General features: G+C 63.1%; 1 protein-coding gene across 12 annotated transcripts in view; it reads left to right on the top strand.

Moving 5' to 3' along the window:
• ANKMY1 (ankyrin repeat and MYND domain containing 1) overlaps window positions 1-16,038 on the top strand; it is a 53,398-nt gene extending 37,360 nt beyond the window's left edge. For 10 of the 12 annotated variants that reach the window (XM_042995889.1, XM_042995888.1, XM_042995886.1 and 7 more), the window contains 5 exons: window positions 768-881; window positions 1,311-1,476; window positions 4,830-4,908; window positions 5,658-5,818; window positions 15,482-16,038. In XM_042995889.1, coding sequence (XP_042851823.1) covers window positions 768-881; window positions 1,311-1,476; window positions 4,830-4,908; window positions 5,658-5,818; window positions 15,482-15,636 — 675 coding nt within the window. In that variant the 3' untranslated portion in view covers window positions 15,637-16,038. Of the gene's footprint in view, window positions 1-767; window positions 882-1,310; window positions 1,477-4,829; window positions 4,909-5,657; window positions 5,819-6,910; window positions 7,509-15,481 lie in introns of those variants that run through there. The other 2 variants (XM_042995892.1, XM_042995896.1) reach the window with 2 other exon arrangements.
• Window positions 16,039-16,536: the final 498 nt, after the last annotated feature.

Here is a 16,536-nt window from a genome sequence, read left to right as displayed (position 1 = left end):
GCGGTGTCGGCCGATGACGGCCCGGTTCGCATCGGGTCATACTGGGCTGCACTGGGCCCGGTGGTTTGGCGGTTTTGTTAAGATGCCGCGCCGAAACTGTAACACCACGAGACCTCTTCACGGAACTCGCCCCCTCCCTCCTCGGCGTGAGCGGGGGCACCTCTGTTGGGTGCCATTCGCTATGAATGGAACGTGGTAAGTCTCCAGCCTGAGACCTTGCTGTGGTGGGCGCCAGAGGTCCCTCGCGCACGCCTACGAACCGACGCACTGCGTTCGCACGGGTGCGCCCACGCGCCCACAGTCACTGCGCGCCCGGGCCGCGTCGGCACGGGGTGGTGAGCGGGACCGGCCTGGCGTTCGCTCTCCCGTCGCTTCCAGTCTGGGGACCGGGACGGTAACAGACTCCAGTTACAGACCTGCGGCGGCTCCACGCGGGGTGTCCGGGGGGCTCCCCGAGGGGGGCCCAGCCTGTGCTCCGCGCTGACTTCCCAGCCGTGAGGTCGGCACGTCTCTCCGGTCCGTCTGCTGACTCTCCACACGCCCGGGAGGGTGGCCCCTGGATAATGTGAGCGACAGTCCTCCTTGCTGGTGGCACCTGCTCTCCTGCTTGGGGCCCTGTCCTCGGGGCCACCCTCCCGCCGCCCAGTGAGTGAGCCTCGGAAGCCTCAGGTGACCTGGGTCACAGCACCGGGCACCCTGGTTCCGAATCCTGCTTTCTGCTGGCTGGGGCGTCCGTGCACATGTGACACAGGCTCTGTTCTCCACAGATTGACCGGCTCATTGATTACGGGGCTGACATCCTGAACCCTGTGACGCTCACACAGGGGGACAAGGTGGCTGTGGGCACGGCTGTCGATTACGGGTACTTCAGATTCTACCAGGTACGGCTTTACACGCCTGTTGGCGATAGGGGTAGAGGACCTGGGGCCGTCGATGGCTCTCGGGCAAGGCTGGGCCACAGGCCCCTCACGCCTCACGGAAGCCCACCCCTGGCCTTCTGGAAGGGAAGACGTGGGCTCCCCCAGTGCATCCTGCTGGCGTGGCTGCTGGTGTGGCTGCCTGTGCACCAGCGTTCTGAGCGCTGTTCCGCTTTGGCCCCACCGTTAGGACGTGTGCTCTCCGCCAGTGTCCCCCCCGTGATGGCTGGCTAGGGCGGGGGCTGGGGCCCTGCGGGGTGTCCCCCCCCCCCACCATGGTGGCCGGCCAGGGCGGGGGCTGGGGCCCTGCGGGGTGTCCCCTCCTGTGGTGGCCGGCCAGGGCGGGGGCTGGGGCCCTGCGGTCCCTGGCGGTAACCTGGCGCTGGGCTGCAGGACCGGAAGATCGCCCACTCTCCTTTCTACGCGCTGATGCCGGTGGACCGGGAGGTCCTCCTGGCCCGGAAGCAGATCCTGGAATACATGGGCCTCCAGCTGCGCCGTGCTGTCTTCGCCAAGGAGAGCCAGTGGGACCCAAAGATGCTGTACCTGAGCAAAAGAGGTGGGTGTCGGCGGGCACGGCCGCGCGGGCGCAGGACCATCAGCTGAGAGCCGAGCCTGCTTCCCCGGAGCGTGGGGAGCAGTGCGGGGCCGGCCCCTCAGCTCACTGGCCGGCCGGCCACGTCTCCTCTGCGTGACGGAGCATCCCCAGAAAGGATAGAGTCACATACCCGAGATGGTGGCCTTCGTACCCGTGTCACCGAGGGGCTGGGGTCGTGACCCGCCAGGAGCAGCACAGGTCGCTGCTCTGGCTGCAGTTGGGCAGGAGATGCTCCCCTCCGGATGGCAGCTGCTGCTGGCCATATGCTGCCCTGGCCACCAGGCCTCTGTGCCCCAGCACGGCCTGTCCTCTGTGCCCCAGAAAGGCCTGTCCACTGTGCCCCAGCACGGCCTGACCTCTGTGCCCCAGAAAGGCCTGTCCTCTGTGCCTCAGAAAGGCCTGACCTCTGTGCCCCAGCACGGCCTGACCTCTGTGCCCCAGAAAGGCCTGTCCTCTGTGCCTCAGAAAGGCCTGACCTCTGTGCCCCAGCACGGCCTGACCTCTGTGCCCCAGAAAGGCCTGTCCTCTGTGCCCCAGCACAGCCTGACCTCTGTGCCCCAGAAAGGCCTGACCTCTGTGCCCCAGCACGGCCTGACCTCTGTGCCCCAGAAAGGCCTAACCTCTGTGCCCCAGCACGGCCTGTCCTCTGTGCCCCAGCACAGCCTGACCTCTGTGCCCCAGCACGGCCTGACCTCTGTGCCCCAGAAAGGCCTGTCCTCTGTGGCCCAACACAGATTGACTTCTGTGTCCCAGTCACCCAACCTCTGTGCCCAGGCTGCCTGGCCCCTGCAGCCTGAGATTTAAAAAACAGTTTCATTTACGATATCAGTAAGAATAAAATACTTATTAATACACTTAACAAAAGCAGTGCAAAACTTATACTCTGAACACTACATTGCTGAAATTAAAGGAGGCCTCGATAAATGGAAAGACATCTCCGTATCAGAATCCCATTGTCTACTTTGTACAAACCAAGAAGCTAATTTAAAAACTCACATGGAATTACAAAGGTCCCAGAATAGCTATAGCAATCTCGAAAGAAAAGAACAAAGTTGAAGGACTCACGCTTCCTAAAGTCAAAATGACAAACTTACTGCAAAACAACAATACAAACAGTGTGGCGGCACAAAGGCACACACGGAACAATGGATGGAATACAGATCCCGGAAGTAAGCCCACGTGTATATCCGTTAATTTTCAGCAAGGGTGCCAAGGCTTTTTAGTGAGGGTAAGAACAGACTTTTTAATAAATAGTACTGGGACAGCTGGTTATCCAGACACAAGAGAATGAAGTTTGACCCTACCTCACACCATATACCAAATTTAATTCAATTTGCATCGAAGACCTAAATGTGACAGCTTGGACTGCAAGTCTCATCAAAGAAAACATAGGGACGGGGCACCTGGGTGGCTCAGTCGGTGAAGCATCCGACTTCGGCTCAGGTCACGATCTCATGGTTCATGAGTTTGAACCCCGCGTCAGGCTCTGTGCTGACATCTCAGAGCCTGGAGCCTGCTTCGGATTCTGTGTCTCCTCACTCTCTGTCCTCCCCCACTTGTCCTCTGTCTCTCTCTCAAAGTAAATATTAAAACAATTTTTAAAAAATGGACAAAGAGTATGAATAGAAATTTCTCCAAAGAGAGATACACAAATGGGCATGAAGCACATGAAAAGATGCTCAACATCATTAGTCATTGGTGACGGACAAATCAAACTGCACTGAGAGAATCCCTTCGCACCCACCGGGAGGACGGTAATCAAAAAGCAACGCGTGTTGGCGAGGATGTGGAGGAAGCCCTCGTTCGGGGCTGGTGGGAACGTACCGCGGTGTAGCCTCTTGGGAGAGCAGTCCAGCTTCCCTCGAATGTTAGCTGTGGAGTCGCCGTATGACCCAGCGATTCCACTCCCAGGTAGAAAGGCGAGAGAACGGAGAATATGAGTCCGCCCAAAACTTGTGCTCCACTGTCTACAGCAGCAGCATTTACACAAGTCAGAGGATGGAAAGAACCCCAATATCTGTCAACTGATGGATGGATGAGCAAATTGTGGCACATCCACATGACGGAATGTGACTCACCCGGAAAAAGGAGTGGAGTGCTGCTACGTGTATGCGCCTCAAAAACGTTATTTTAAGCGGAAGAATCTGGTCCCCAGAGACCACACACACACACACACACACACACACACACACACACACACTGTATGAGCTCATTCACGTGAAACGTCCAAACTAGGCAGATGCGCAGAGACGGAGTAGATCGGCGGCCGCCTGGGACTGGACGGCCGGAGAATCACGGCGTGGTGGTTATCAGGCAGGGTTCCATTTTGGAGTGATGAGCACGTTGGACAGTTGGTCACGGCGATGGCTGCGCACCTGTGGATGCGCTAAGGGCCATCAAACCGTGCACTTGAACGCGTGAATTGGATGGAGTGTGGAGGGGATGTCACCGGAGCCGTTAAAGAGCCCCGGCACTCTAACGAAGAGGTGCTCTCTTTTCTCTGCGCGTGTCCTTTGAAACGAGTGGCCGTGATGCTGCGGCACCACGAGATCCCGCGTCCAGCTCGGCTTTACCGTCCCCTCTCCTGGTGCCACGCGGTGTTCACCACAGTGGCTTTGACTCTGTGTGCACGGTCACGGAGCCGGCTCCCCGGGCCCACGCTCTAGCCCCTGTGGCGGCTGGGGTGCAGCCCTGGCTGCCGGTGGGCGCGGGAGGGACAGGGGAGGAAGGGGGGCCCCACCGTCTCTGTTCTCGTGGCCGGCAGGTGTCTGTGGGGTTCCTGCCTAATTAGAGGTCAGGCGGCCTTCCTGGGGAGGACTGATGTGCTGTGTAAGGAGAGGAAGGCGGAGAGGCGCAGCGGACCCCCGGTAGTAACTAGGGGGGCTCACCGGCCTCTGGCCCCCCAGCTCGGGTGCGTCCCGTTGCCGGCTGCCAGACGGCAGAGCCAGGAGCGTCCGCTCCAGAGAGTGTCGTGAGCTGGCCAAGGGCAAAGAAGCCTGGTGGCAGAGGGGCAGGGTGGCCAGGAGGCTGCAGGTGCGAGGCCAAGGATGCAGGAGCAGAGGGGGGCCGAGGGGTGAAGCCCCCTCCCCAGAGGTCGTGGACTCCTCCACGGCCCCAGGCTCCGCCCTGTCTCCTCAGACTTGCCCTGGGCTGTAAAAGGCCTGGGGTCCCCCACCCAGTTCCCTGCAGTGCTGGGCGTGGTCTCCCGGCAGGAGGGTGGTTGAGGTGGGCAGCTCAGAGCTCCCTACACCCGAGGGCACCACGGCGCGACCAGGCGGGCCCGCGGGGACTGACACGGTTCTCTGTCCGTGCAGCGGAGCTGACCCCCTACCGCAGGCTGAAGCAGAAAAGCACCAGCCTGTCCAAGGAGCTCCACTTGGAGGAGCAGGAGCCGTAAGTGGCTGAGGGTGGCGGTGGGCCGGACGGTGTGGCCGGCCTGACCCCCTGCCCAGGACAGCGTTGCTCCCTCTGAGCCCTGAGCAACACGGGCCGTGGCTGGGGTCACGGGTGCCGTCCCGGAGCGGCCCGGTGGGGTCTGAGCCTGGGCTCCGCTTCTCAGAGACGTCTCTGCTGGTGCTGCCCTGCGCCCCTGCGTCCCTCCCAAGCCCCTCCCCCACCCGCTCCTCCTCGAGGTCATGGCTCTGCAACCACCCGGCCTTTCCAGAACAGTCTCTTTATAGACGTACCCCCGTGGGCGTCCTGGAAGGTGCCCGCCCAGTGAAGCCTGCTGGGTGAGGTGGGGGTGAGGAGCGGGGACAGGCCGGGGGTGCGTCCACCCCGGGGCTCGCCTTGCTCCCGAGGCAGACGGCGTGGGGGTGCCAGGCTCACTCACAGTCGCACGGGGTGCCCGCTGGAGTCTGCTCCCCTCGTGCTGCGGCGCGTCAGGGTCTCTGACGCCTCGGCATCGTCTCCTCCGGGCCCTGGTGGCGGGCTTTCAGGCGGTAGAGTGTGTTTCCCGCTCTAACCGGCCCCGTGCCGGACATCCCTGGACGGGGACTTTGGGTCTTCTGTCCGCATGTGAGTGGCCATCCTGTGAGGGGGACGGCAGCTCCGGCGGGGACGGCTGGGAAGGGCCCCGAGCTCGGGGTCGGGCGGGCACGGACGGCGGGCCCTGCCCCACTGCCCGTGTGGCTCCTTTGCAGGATCCCCTTCTTCAAGTTCTGCTACCAGTGCGGCCGCTCCGTTGGGGTGCGCCTCGTGCCCTGCACCCGCTGCTACGGGATCCTGACCTGTAGCAAGTACTGTAAGACCAGGGCCTGGGGTGACTTCCACAAGAGGGACTGTGGCAGCCTGTCGGCCATCGGTGAGTCCAGCCGCCGGGCAGGCTGCGTGGGGCCTGCTGTGTGTGAGGACACGGGCACCGGCCCGTGGGGTGGCTGAGCGCGGGGGTCGGTTATTCCCTGAAGTCTCTCAGATTCAAGCCACTTGCCACAATTCCCAGACGGGCCTGTTGCGTAGACACTGAGCCTACCTGGTCCTTCTCCGGGCGTCATGTGACCGTGGCTCCCTGGAGGCGGGCGTGGCCTGGGCGCCACAGAACTGGCACGTGATCCGCGGGCTCCATGGGACGTGTGAGGGGCGTTGCTGGACACGTGGGGCTCTGCTGGGCACGTGGGGGCTCCGCTGGACGCGTGAGGGCTCTTGTGGACGGCGGGGGGTCCTTCTGGACACACGGGGGGCTCTGCCGGCCACACGGGGGCTCCACCGGACACGTGGGGGCCCCGGTGGGCACTGGTTTCCCTGGATCATAGGGCACTTGGCCTTGGCGCTGCTTCTGGAAGCTTCCTGCTAGCCCATCCTCCCCGCCTCCCCTCCTTTGGGATGACCTGAGGAGGAGGTACGGGCTCGTGGGTGGCGACGCCACACCAGGGCTCCACGGCCCCGAGGGTGCCAGTGCTGAGCACGGCTGTGTGCAGAGTTGTCCCCTGGCACTTGACCAGGCGGAGGGAGGGGCAGGTGTTGGCTGCCCTTTCTCGGAGCCTGTCTTTGGTGTGGTCGGACAGAGAGGCCGGGCTGATCCCCGCCCTTGGGTCCGTGGCTCTCTGAGATCTGGCTCTCCGCCCTCCACGTTCACCCTCGGTAGAGTGGGGATTTTACTGGCGGGCTCCCGTGGGGTGCGCCCGGATGGGCAAGGCGCGCAGACCCCGGGCTGGGAAGCCCCCCTCTGAAGAGCTATCACGGCTCACGCTCAGTCCTTGCCACGCGTGCCACACGAGTGCGAGCGTGAGGCCAGGCGTGGCACGGTGGGGTGGGGGGGCTCTCGTCACCCCGTGTGCGGCGGGGAGCGCCGTGTCCCAGGTGGTATGGCAAGCTGGCAGGGCCCACCGGGGGTGGCCCTTCTGCGCTCCTGCCTCCCGGGGGCAGCCCGGGCCCTCACCTCCGTGCTCCCTGCCAGTTCCCGGTCCAGAGGCCCACCTGGAGGAACCGCACCTGCTGGAAGAATCTCAGTAATGGCGTGATGCCCGAGGCCCGGGAGGGCCCTGCGCGGCGGCTGGCGGGGGGCAGGCGGTCTGCACCCATGGGGCTGTGCGTGGCAGTGTATCCCTCCTGGCCTCGCAATAAAGTGGCCCCACTGGGGATGTTTTTAACCCCTTCTGCCTTGCTCCGCCCCTACCCTAGGGTCTCCCTGGCCGTTCCTGCCCGGCGGCTGTCAGGAGACGGGCACGCTGGGTGGATGAGGGTCACGGCTGGAGCGCAGTCCAGAGATGACCGTGGGGAGGTCACTCCTGCGCCCGGGGGGATGTTTGCGGCCCCTTTCCAGGGGCTCCCAGCCCTGGGTCTCCATCGGTTCGGTTCCTGCTCAGAGACTCCAGGCTCCCTGCTCCCTACTGGTGTCCGGGGCGTTCATTTCTTCCAAGGGCATTTGCTGAGTGCCTGTGTGGGTCAGGCACGCTCTAGAGGGGATGGTGCACGTGGAATTCACCTGTGACTGAGATGGAGGTGACCGTGGGGGTGCCTGTGGGTCGTCGGCGTGGTTGCAGCGATGCTGGGCCATGGGTGGTGGGTCTGCTTTCCTGGAGGGGTGGGAGGAAAGGGGCAGTGAGGTCTGAGGACTGGGGCGTGACCGCTCAGAGCACTAGGTGGTGGGCGTGTGCAGGGGGCGGGGAGTGGGGCGGGCAGGTGGGAGGAATGGTTGGGAAAGGGGGGGGACTGAGCCCGTGTGGGGGCCCCAACAAGGCCGGCTTTTGGCTGGTCAAGGCAGCCCTGCCTGTGGCTGTTTTGCCTGATTTCCTCGGTCTCTTGGCTCCTTGGTGGCAAGCTGGCCGGGGGGCTCCCAGGTGATGCTCCTGTAAGGGGGTCAGGAAGGCGCCTGGGCAGGAGGAGAAAGGGCCGTGAGTGGAGCTGTGCGGTTTTGTATCAGCCCCGGAGAGGCACGCGACCCCCCCTCCCACCACGTATCTGAAAGTGGGGGCTCGGTCGATAGGTTCTAAACGTAGCCACAGACATCGTTCTATGCTATTAAAAGTTTTTCTGCAACATAATTTTCCCCAAATGAAGATGATTTTTATTCTGATGATGCACGTGTTTATACACTTATTGTTTAAAAAAGAACACAACGGGGGCGCTTGGGCTCAGTCGGTTAAGCGTCCGACTTCAGCTCAGGTCTTGATCTCACGGCTCCTGAGTTCGAGCCCCGCGTGGGGCTGTGTACTGACGGCTTGAGCCCGGAGCCGGCTTCGGATTCGGTCTCCCTCTCTCTCTGCCCCTGAGGGAGCAAATACAAAACACATGTGAAACCACAGTAAAATAACCCGTTGGAAATCGTCCTAGTCTTACTACTCAAGGACACCCTGAACATAGCAGGTTCTAATCTGTCATTGTGTGTGTGCGCACACGGGTTTTTTCGTGTGTCCCTCCATTTGTTTTTAATTAAACGACCCATTTTGTGACCTCGACCTGCCTTTCTGATGCGCCGTGCGCGTCGCACCATTTCCGCGAGGGAGCGGAGGCAGGTGTGGCGCCCGGTGGCTTCAGGGCTCACCGTTGGCGCAATGCTGTGCGCACACACCCCCCGCCTCTGGTGTTTTTGGGTTTTCGGAGCGCTCTCGTCTTCCGCTTCCTCTTCTTAGCCTGCTTGTGAGGCTGGTGAGCGAGTCTATGCCCGGTCGCCCAGTGCCTCGCAAGCGTCGGCAGTAAGTTCGATGCCCCACCTCCCAGGGAGGGCGTGTACACAGGGAAGTCCTCTGCACACGTGATCCTGTGTTTGGGCTTTTCCTCGTGTTACTGGAGATGCTCGCCCTTCCTGCCTCGGGAGGGCTCCCCCCGGCCTCTTGTGCGGACGACCTTCTCCCAGTTCGAGTTTAGCTGCACGGGGTTTCTCACTCTGTCATCAAATCCGGTCCTTCCGGGTCGGGTTTGGTGGCAGGTCTAGGAAGCCGTCCCCACATGGAGAGGTTACAGGGCCCAGATTTGACAAGCGATCTTCACGCGTTATTGTTTCACCTGTAATTTTCCAGTCAGCCTAGAGTGAATTGTCGTGTAAGATCTGCGAGCCGCCAGGCAAGAACTGTCCCGGAGGCCGAGTGATGACGGAACCCCGGGAACCCTTCGCTTGCCAGCCATGTGTGCCCAGGGTGCCCGAGTCCCGGACTCTCCAGGCTGAGGCCCCTGCTGCATTTGTTTACCTGTGACGGGTGCCGGCCGTTACTGCACGCGGACAGGGTCTGCCGGGTCAGAAGGCGCCTTGTTGTCCTCGTGTAACTGTTCTGACGGTCCAGTGTGACTGGGAGGGCGCGGCGTCTGCGCTGGGGGGGCCTCCAGGCGGGGATGTGCCCTCCAGGCCCAGCGTCATAGTTTCCTGTGCAGAGGCGTCACCCCGGCTGCTCTCGGACCTTTCTCTCCCCCACCCAGTCCTGTGGCAAGTCTGCTCAGCTCCGCCTTCAAAGTTGGCCCCAATCAGGCCACTTCCGGAACCTCCTGCCGCCACTGACCCTTCCCTCCTCTCTGTCCCTGCAGCCACCGAGGCTCCGCGCAGCCACAGGGCCCCGCGTTGCTCCCGCATCCACTTGGCGTCTGTCAGAGTCCTTTGCTTGCCTTGCTCCCTGCGCCCGTCGCTCACAGTCCCCCTTACGGCTGCTCCGGCCCTCTCCCCACCCCTGCCAGTGCCCTGCCCTCTTTCAAACATCCCTGTGGCTCCTCCTTTCCCGTTCTCAGACAGCTGCCCAGTGGAGTCCTCTCTGCTTCTGGGTCGACTTGTGCCTTGAGCACTTCCTCTCTGATGGCCGTGCTCTGGGCACCTCAATATCGTAGGGGACAAGATAACCGGATCCCTGGCCCCCGGGAGTCTGTTCTAGAAGGGAGAACTCTCGTGTGGGAGATACGCCGTGTCTGCCAGACCCCAGGACAGGAACGGTGTTCCCGGGAGAACCTCAGCCGCTGTGAGGCCACCAGCTGGTGGGGACCCCGGCCGCACTGATGGCGGGCCCAGCCGGCCGCTGCACAGGCCCACCTCCCTTGGCGCCGGGGCTTTCCCGCTTCCCGTCCTGTCGGGAACAGCCTCTGGGCTGGTGGCAGGGTCTGCGGGTGCCGACGGACGATCCAGCGGGGGATCCCGTTCCTTTTTCGTGTCTGTGGCTCGCTCTTTATCCCCTCCGGGGCTCACATTAGCTGGCAGCGTGGCGGCCTTGTGTCGACAGGGGAGAGCTTTGCCACCACCAATTTCTTAAAAGGATGGAGATGCATCTTACGGAAAGGTACACCGAAGTTAGTCCCTCCAGCTTGAGTCTTTGCCTCCGGACGTCACTTAACCCATTCATCTGTCTGTCCAGTCCCCGTGGTGCCTGTGTGTGTTTTCACGTATGTGTGAGGCGCCCCCGCCTCGCCCAGTCTCCCCACCGCCGGCGACGCTCAGGCCTGCCTCTGTCACCCAGGCATCCTGCTCATCAGGAATCCGGTGCCTTCCGTCTTCAGAAAATGCTGAAGCAGCCGCCTCTCACCTCGCCCTTCTTTGCTGGGCACCGAGGCATGGGTGGGGCGGGGCGGGGGCATGCCTGCTCGGCCCCGGCTCTGTACCAGTTCCGTGCGGGGGCTGTGGAGACGCTGGCCCCGGCGGACATGCAGTGCGTCCTCTGACCCCTCCCAGAGCAGGTGCGTCCCAGCCAGCAGCCGCCCGTCACGTCCTGAGTGCTGTGGGCCGCCGGGCTGGTCTTCTGACTCTCAGGGACAGCTCGGACCTTCGCTGTCCCTGTGGTCAGCTTTCCCCGCTATCGGCCGAGCTGTTTCTGCTCCACATCAAGTAGAAGCTAGACACTGCCAGGGTGTGGAGTGAGGAGGGGGCCCCCCGGTCGCCTGTCCTGGGGGGTCCTGCAGAGTTCAGCTCCCTCCTCGGAAAGTTCTGTGATGTCGCTGAGCCGCTCTACCTGCTTCCCTCTGATCACGAGGTGCCCCGGACGCCCGGCTGCCGTGGGTGGACCCGCCTCCCCTCTCCTCTGGCTGCAGTGTGCACGCCCTTTGGCTCTCTGCGAACGTGGGAGTTCTGGTCACTCAGGCCCTGCTGCAGCGTGCACGTCCCAGGAGGACGAGGAGGCCTGTACCCAGGGCAGGCCCCGCGCCGAGCCACCACCCGTCTCCCTGCTGGCCTGCGCCCGAGGACCTTTGAGGCCCCTGCTTTGTGGGCTCCTCTGTCATTGGGGGTCTGGCGCCCCTGGGACTGTCAGTCACATGCTCAAGGCGGAGAAGAGGTGCGCGTGCCCAAGTCACACAGGGGAGGAACACTCAGGTCTTCTGTGCTTCAGGGCGCTGCTGGGCGTGGGAGGAACGTGGTGGGGGTGTGCGGTCAGCGGGGACAGCGTGCGGGGCCTGGTGACTCGTGAGGACCTAGACACCGTGGAGGAGAAGGCCTTGGAAGGCCCGGCTGGAGTCCGTCTGGGGGCTCCGCTGAGCGTCAGGGCCGTGAGGGCAGAAGTGGAGGCCAGCCAGCCGGGCGGTGGGCGTGGGAGGGACGGGTGCTCAGGGGAAGGGCCTGGTGGGACAGGGGCAGAGCTCGGCACAGAAATGCCCGGCACGTGGGGGGCACCCGCGGGAACCGGGCCACAGAGAGCGCCCACGGTGGCTCACGGGAGATGTGGCAGAGCCCTGGGGGTGGACGTGGCCCGTGATGGACGATCACCGGGACACGAGCTTGCGCTGGGGGTGGGAGTGGTCTCAGGGCTCTGCCGTGGGAAAGGGCTTGCCCCCGGGACTGGGGAGGGGGAGCCCGGAGTGTGGGACTCTCTCCTGCCCTGCTGGACTGCGGAGGGTGCGTGTCTCTGTGCGTGGATGTGTGTAGACGGCTGCTTGCTGAGCAGGCAGAGCTCTGGACTTGACAGGCAGCTGACTCAGGCAGCTCTCGAGGGGCCAGTTTGCTGAGAGGGCTCTGGGGTAGCCCACCTGCCCCGCCCTCCCGTGCTCCAGCTTGTGTGTGCTCACCCATCCCTGCCCCTTGCTCCCGTCTTCCTGCCCCTCCAGGCTCTACTCAGCCACCCCCCTGGGCCCTTGGGGTCCTCTCTCAGGCTGGGAAACAGGTGGCCTGCCCCAGCCCCGGGGGGCCGCACTGGGAGTCGAGGTGGGGCAGGCGGGGGCAGGACAGCAGAGGTGCGGGTTGTCACGGGGTGACCGGATGGCGGCCTCAGGGCGAGCTTGGAGGCGCCTGTGGCTCTAGACGGAGTCGGGCTGTGGCAGAGCCCAGATCAGGTTTAAGAGACGGTCGGGAGGACAGTGGGTGAGGGAGGGAGGCTCAGGCTGGGGAGCTGGCCAGCAGGACAGGGGGCGAACGGTGGCTGCAGCAGGTGCACTCTGGGGGAGGTAGGGTCCAGGAGGGGACCCTGCACCAGGGGACGGGTGCAGAGGGGTGCTGGGCCTCACTTATCAAGGGAGCCGATGGAGCCGGCAAAGATGATGGTCTTCAGGGTGCGGGGAGGGGCAGAGGTGCAGTGGGAGGACCAGTGCTGGGGAGGTGGAGGGACCAGCCCGGTCGCCACCGCCCCCTCCCCAGGCCTTCCATACCTGGGCTCTTGGGAGAGCGGGCAGAGCCCCGAGGGGCGGCCGGGTAAGGTCAAGGGAGCCTTGGGAGGAGACCCCCAGGAAGCCGGGAACGGGTGTGGTTCGGGGAGCCTGAGAGGGGAGCGGCCAGAGATGAGCTCGGGACGGAGAGGGACGGTCGGTCCGGAATGTTGGCGATGGACACAGAAGGCCTGGAACCCGTGTTTGTCAGGGTTCCGCCCGGAACCCAGCGTTCTGTGACTGCTGCAGAGATGGTGTTGGGGTGGCCAGGTGCATCCTGGGAAGGACACCGAAAACCCAGGGCCGGTTGCCTGGGGTCCTTCCCAGCCACAGAGCGGAGGCACCGCTCCCCCCATCCCTTGGAGCCTGGCGAGCCAGCACCTGCCCCTGTCCCCTTCCTCTGGCCGTGTCCGCAGACTGACCACACGCCAGGGTGGCCAGCTTCGTTTTGTTTGTGGTTTGGGCCCTTTTATTTTAAAGAGCCGCCCCTCCTTCCCAAAGTTTCAAGGCTCTGCAAAACCTGGCTCTGACCTGGCTCAACACTGCACATCTTAAAAAATCAACAAAATAATGAGAGGAGCCCCTGACGCACCACCGCCCGCCCAGACGTCCACACGGAGCTCTGCTCATCTGATGTCTGGTTTTTCCAGAAGGGAACCGAGGTGCAGTGAAGCCTTCTGTCTTCTCCCTCGTGAGGTTCTCTTCATTCCTACGTCCCTAACAGACTCATGGGATTGCTTTCCACTGTGAGACTTTTCACATGTATTCAATTTTTATTTATCCTATGTATTATTTATTGGCCATTTGGAGTCCCCTGTCTGTGATTTAGCTCTGTGTGTGTGTGTGTGTGCTCTTTGCCCACAGTTTTCTACGCGATTGCCTTTTCTCTTGATGGTAGAAGCTTCTTACATATTCCACGGCCTGCATTTCCGCGTCTGGTCTTTCTGGTGCAGGACCGAATGCTGACGCGGCCGCGGCCAGCCACCTCATCTTTGCGTGTCTGGGAAAGGTCGCTTCACCCTCAGCTCGCGCTGTCCTGTTGTCTTGCCCGTGTTCCGAAGCGTCGCTTTCCACATTTTTGTCCGTATTCCTTCCCGATAGATTTGTTGTTGCCAGTGTGACGTAGGGGCCCTGTTTTCTCTTTCCCCTTGTGACTGGTCCGTGGCCCAGCACCATTTATTTCGTGCCCTCTTCTCCCCCAGCCCCTGGCAGCTGCTGCTTGTGCTCCCTCCCTACAGACTCGCCTTTTCCAGAATTTCATCCTGAGGGACTCAAACTGCAAGGTCTTCCGTAGCCTGGGGGCCGCATTCAGGCTGACAGCCAGGGGACCGGTGCAGTGGGGCTTTATCTCTATGGGGGGGCTCAGCCCACCCCCCCCCACCCACCTGGAGGCCTGGAATTACTGCCAACCCACCTCCTGGGGGGTCCCCGCCTCTTCTGGGGGGAGTCCCTGCCTCCTGGGGGTGCCCGCCTCCTGTGGGGAGGTCTCTACCTCCTGTGGGGGGTTCCTAGCCTCCTGTAGAGTCTTGCCTTCTGTGGGGGGGTCCTCACCTCCTGTGGGCATCCCTACCTCTTGTGGGTGGTTCCCTGCTTTCAGGGGTCCTGTGGGGGGTCCCTAGCCTCCTGTGGGGTCCTGCCTGCTGTGGGGGGTCCCCACCTCAGCTTCTGTTGGTGCTTTCCCCAGTCTTTTGTTTTCTTCTAAACAATGGACGCGTTCTAACCTGACGATTTCCATCTCTTTCTCTGGGATACCACACAACACCGACTTTGTAGACCGCTTGTCCTCTTACCCGTGTTCTCAGGCTATGGCTCTGGGCACTGGGTGTTCTTGGCATGTTGTAGTTTTTCATTTGAGTTCCCATCACGGGGGATTTGTCACTCCCTCTCCCGTGACCAGAGGGAGCCCTGTGCTCTGGGGAGCCCTGTTTCTGGGCGGAGCCCTGGCAACACAGCTCTCTCGGCCCGTCTGGCCAGCAGAGAGCTGCTGTTCCTGTGTCCAGGCTGCCCGGGGTCGGCTCCAGCACCCCCCCCCCCCGCCATCCCCCAGGGCCATTTCTGTGTCTGCCCCACCCCCACACTCCATGTGGCCTATAGGGACCCTCACTCAGGTGACCTCAGACGGCTCCTGACTCTGTAAATGTCCTTGACTCGTCCAGCATCCTGAGGTGTCTGTGGAGTGGGGAGTGGGGGTGGGGGTGGGTCATTGCGGTCGAGCCACCGTGCGGCTGTGACATCTCAATGCTAGACATTTCCCAGTATTTTTTCCCGCTTGTCACTCTTGCTTGGGACAGTGGCCGACGTGGCTGTGTATTTTGAGGTTCCCGAGAGGGTCCTTGGCTGGCTGGTTTCTCTGCTTTCCCAGGTGGGGCCCCGCAGTGCACGTAAGCTAGAGACGTTTCCCAGCCTCAGGGCCACGTGAGGGGTGGAGGGATGTGCTTAGAGCCACCACTGCCGCCCTTCACAGGCCGCGGCACCTGCCCCGGCCTCGGCCCGCACCCTCGACGGCTCCGACTTGTGACTTGCCACCGGTCTTGTTTCCAGAAGGAACCTAGCCCCTGGTTCCAGTCTTTCCACGTTCACTAGGGTATGGGGTGAGAGAATCTGTTCTCTATCCTGAACGAGAGCTAGCACTTTGATTATAAATGTGACTTCTGTCTCCAGGTGAAGGCAGGCTGGTGTCACCTGGACGGGAGCAGAGCGTGTGCCCCGTGTGTCCCCTGCAGAGCCCCACTCTGGCCTGCCCGGGCCGCCACGAGGGGCTACGCAGCAGCTGGCCGCTCTCTGCCAGCGGTGGGGGTGGGGGTTGGTCCGGATGTCGTGGCTTCCTGGATTCCCCAGAGGAATGAATTGGGACCAAGAGCCAGGGAGGGGCCTCTCCTCGACCATCACCTGGCGGGCTGTGGGCGGGGTGGACCCTCCCCACCTGCCCTCCCGCCGTCAGCCGTCCTGTGCTGACGTCCACCTCACTTGGGTCCTCTTTCCCCAGCAAGGAAAACGCATCCGGCTGGGCGCACACCCAACTTCCAGAAGACCTCGAAGCATCTGGGCAAGGAGGCGAGCCAGAAGCCGAGCCAGAAGCCGGAGGCTCCGAAGCCACCACGCCGGTTAAAAGGCTTCTATTCCACGTACAGCCACGAATGACTGTCTAGAGACACCCACCTGCCCCCTCAGGGAGGGAGGCCTTCGCCCCCACCCTCACCTCCTGGGAGGAGCTAGACCGAGGGCCACCCCGGGACCCCCGGGGAGGTGGGCGACTGAGCCCACAGCCCCTGTTCTGTAGGGGAGGCCGGCGTATGGCCCAGGGGCCATCGAGGAGCCACAGGCCCTGGAGAGGCCCTCCCCCGCCCCCGTGCCGGGGCCGCGTCTTCCCTCCCAGGACGCACTGCCCGGCTAAGCAGAGTCCCGGGCCGGGGGAGCCGGGGTCGGGTCGCTGGTTCCTCAGCACTCCAGGCCCGTGGGGACAGAGAGGCTGTGCTGAATGCCTGCCAGGCCCACCAGTGTGGCCACAGTTCCCAAATAAAGTGGCCCTTTAAGGCAGCTCCAGCTTCCGTGTTGGCCTCCAGGCTCTGGCCGAGGAGCTGGTCACGAGGTCTCGCGCTGCGTGTGGTACCGGGTCGCAGGGCACCCCGTGGGGGTGGTGATGGGGCCCGGCAGCTGTGCCCCAGCGATGACACAGGACTCCGCTTGGTGGGGTCTGGTGAGGTGGCAACAGACCGGACCGTCAGGATGTCCAGCCAGGCCCGGCCTCACAAAGCTGGTCCCCACTTGGCGGGAGCTGGAACCTTCCTGGGACACGCATCAGGATGCGTGTCCAGGGCAGGGAAGGAGCAGACAGCAGGTGGGTCCAGGCCTCTTCCGTCTCGCTGGCACTGGGCGGGCCGCCGAGACGTGGACCCTGCAGCCTGGGGGCTATGCCGCCGGGCGCGGTCTGTGTCCAAGCCCTCCCCCACCCCCCAAGACGCCGCCCCGAGTCACGTCTGCTGTGCACAGCCCGCGGACACATGCTCACCCCCGAGCTGGGCAGGATGGGGCCACCACAGC

This window comes from Panthera tigris, chromosome C1, assembly GCF_018350195.1.
Source record: "Panthera tigris isolate Pti1 chromosome C1, P.tigris_Pti1_mat1.1, whole genome shotgun sequence".
NCBI lineage: Eukaryota > Metazoa > Chordata > Mammalia > Carnivora > Felidae > Panthera > Panthera tigris.
Note: the sequence above shows the minus strand (reverse complement) of the source record. Positions and strands in the feature narration are given on the sequence as shown.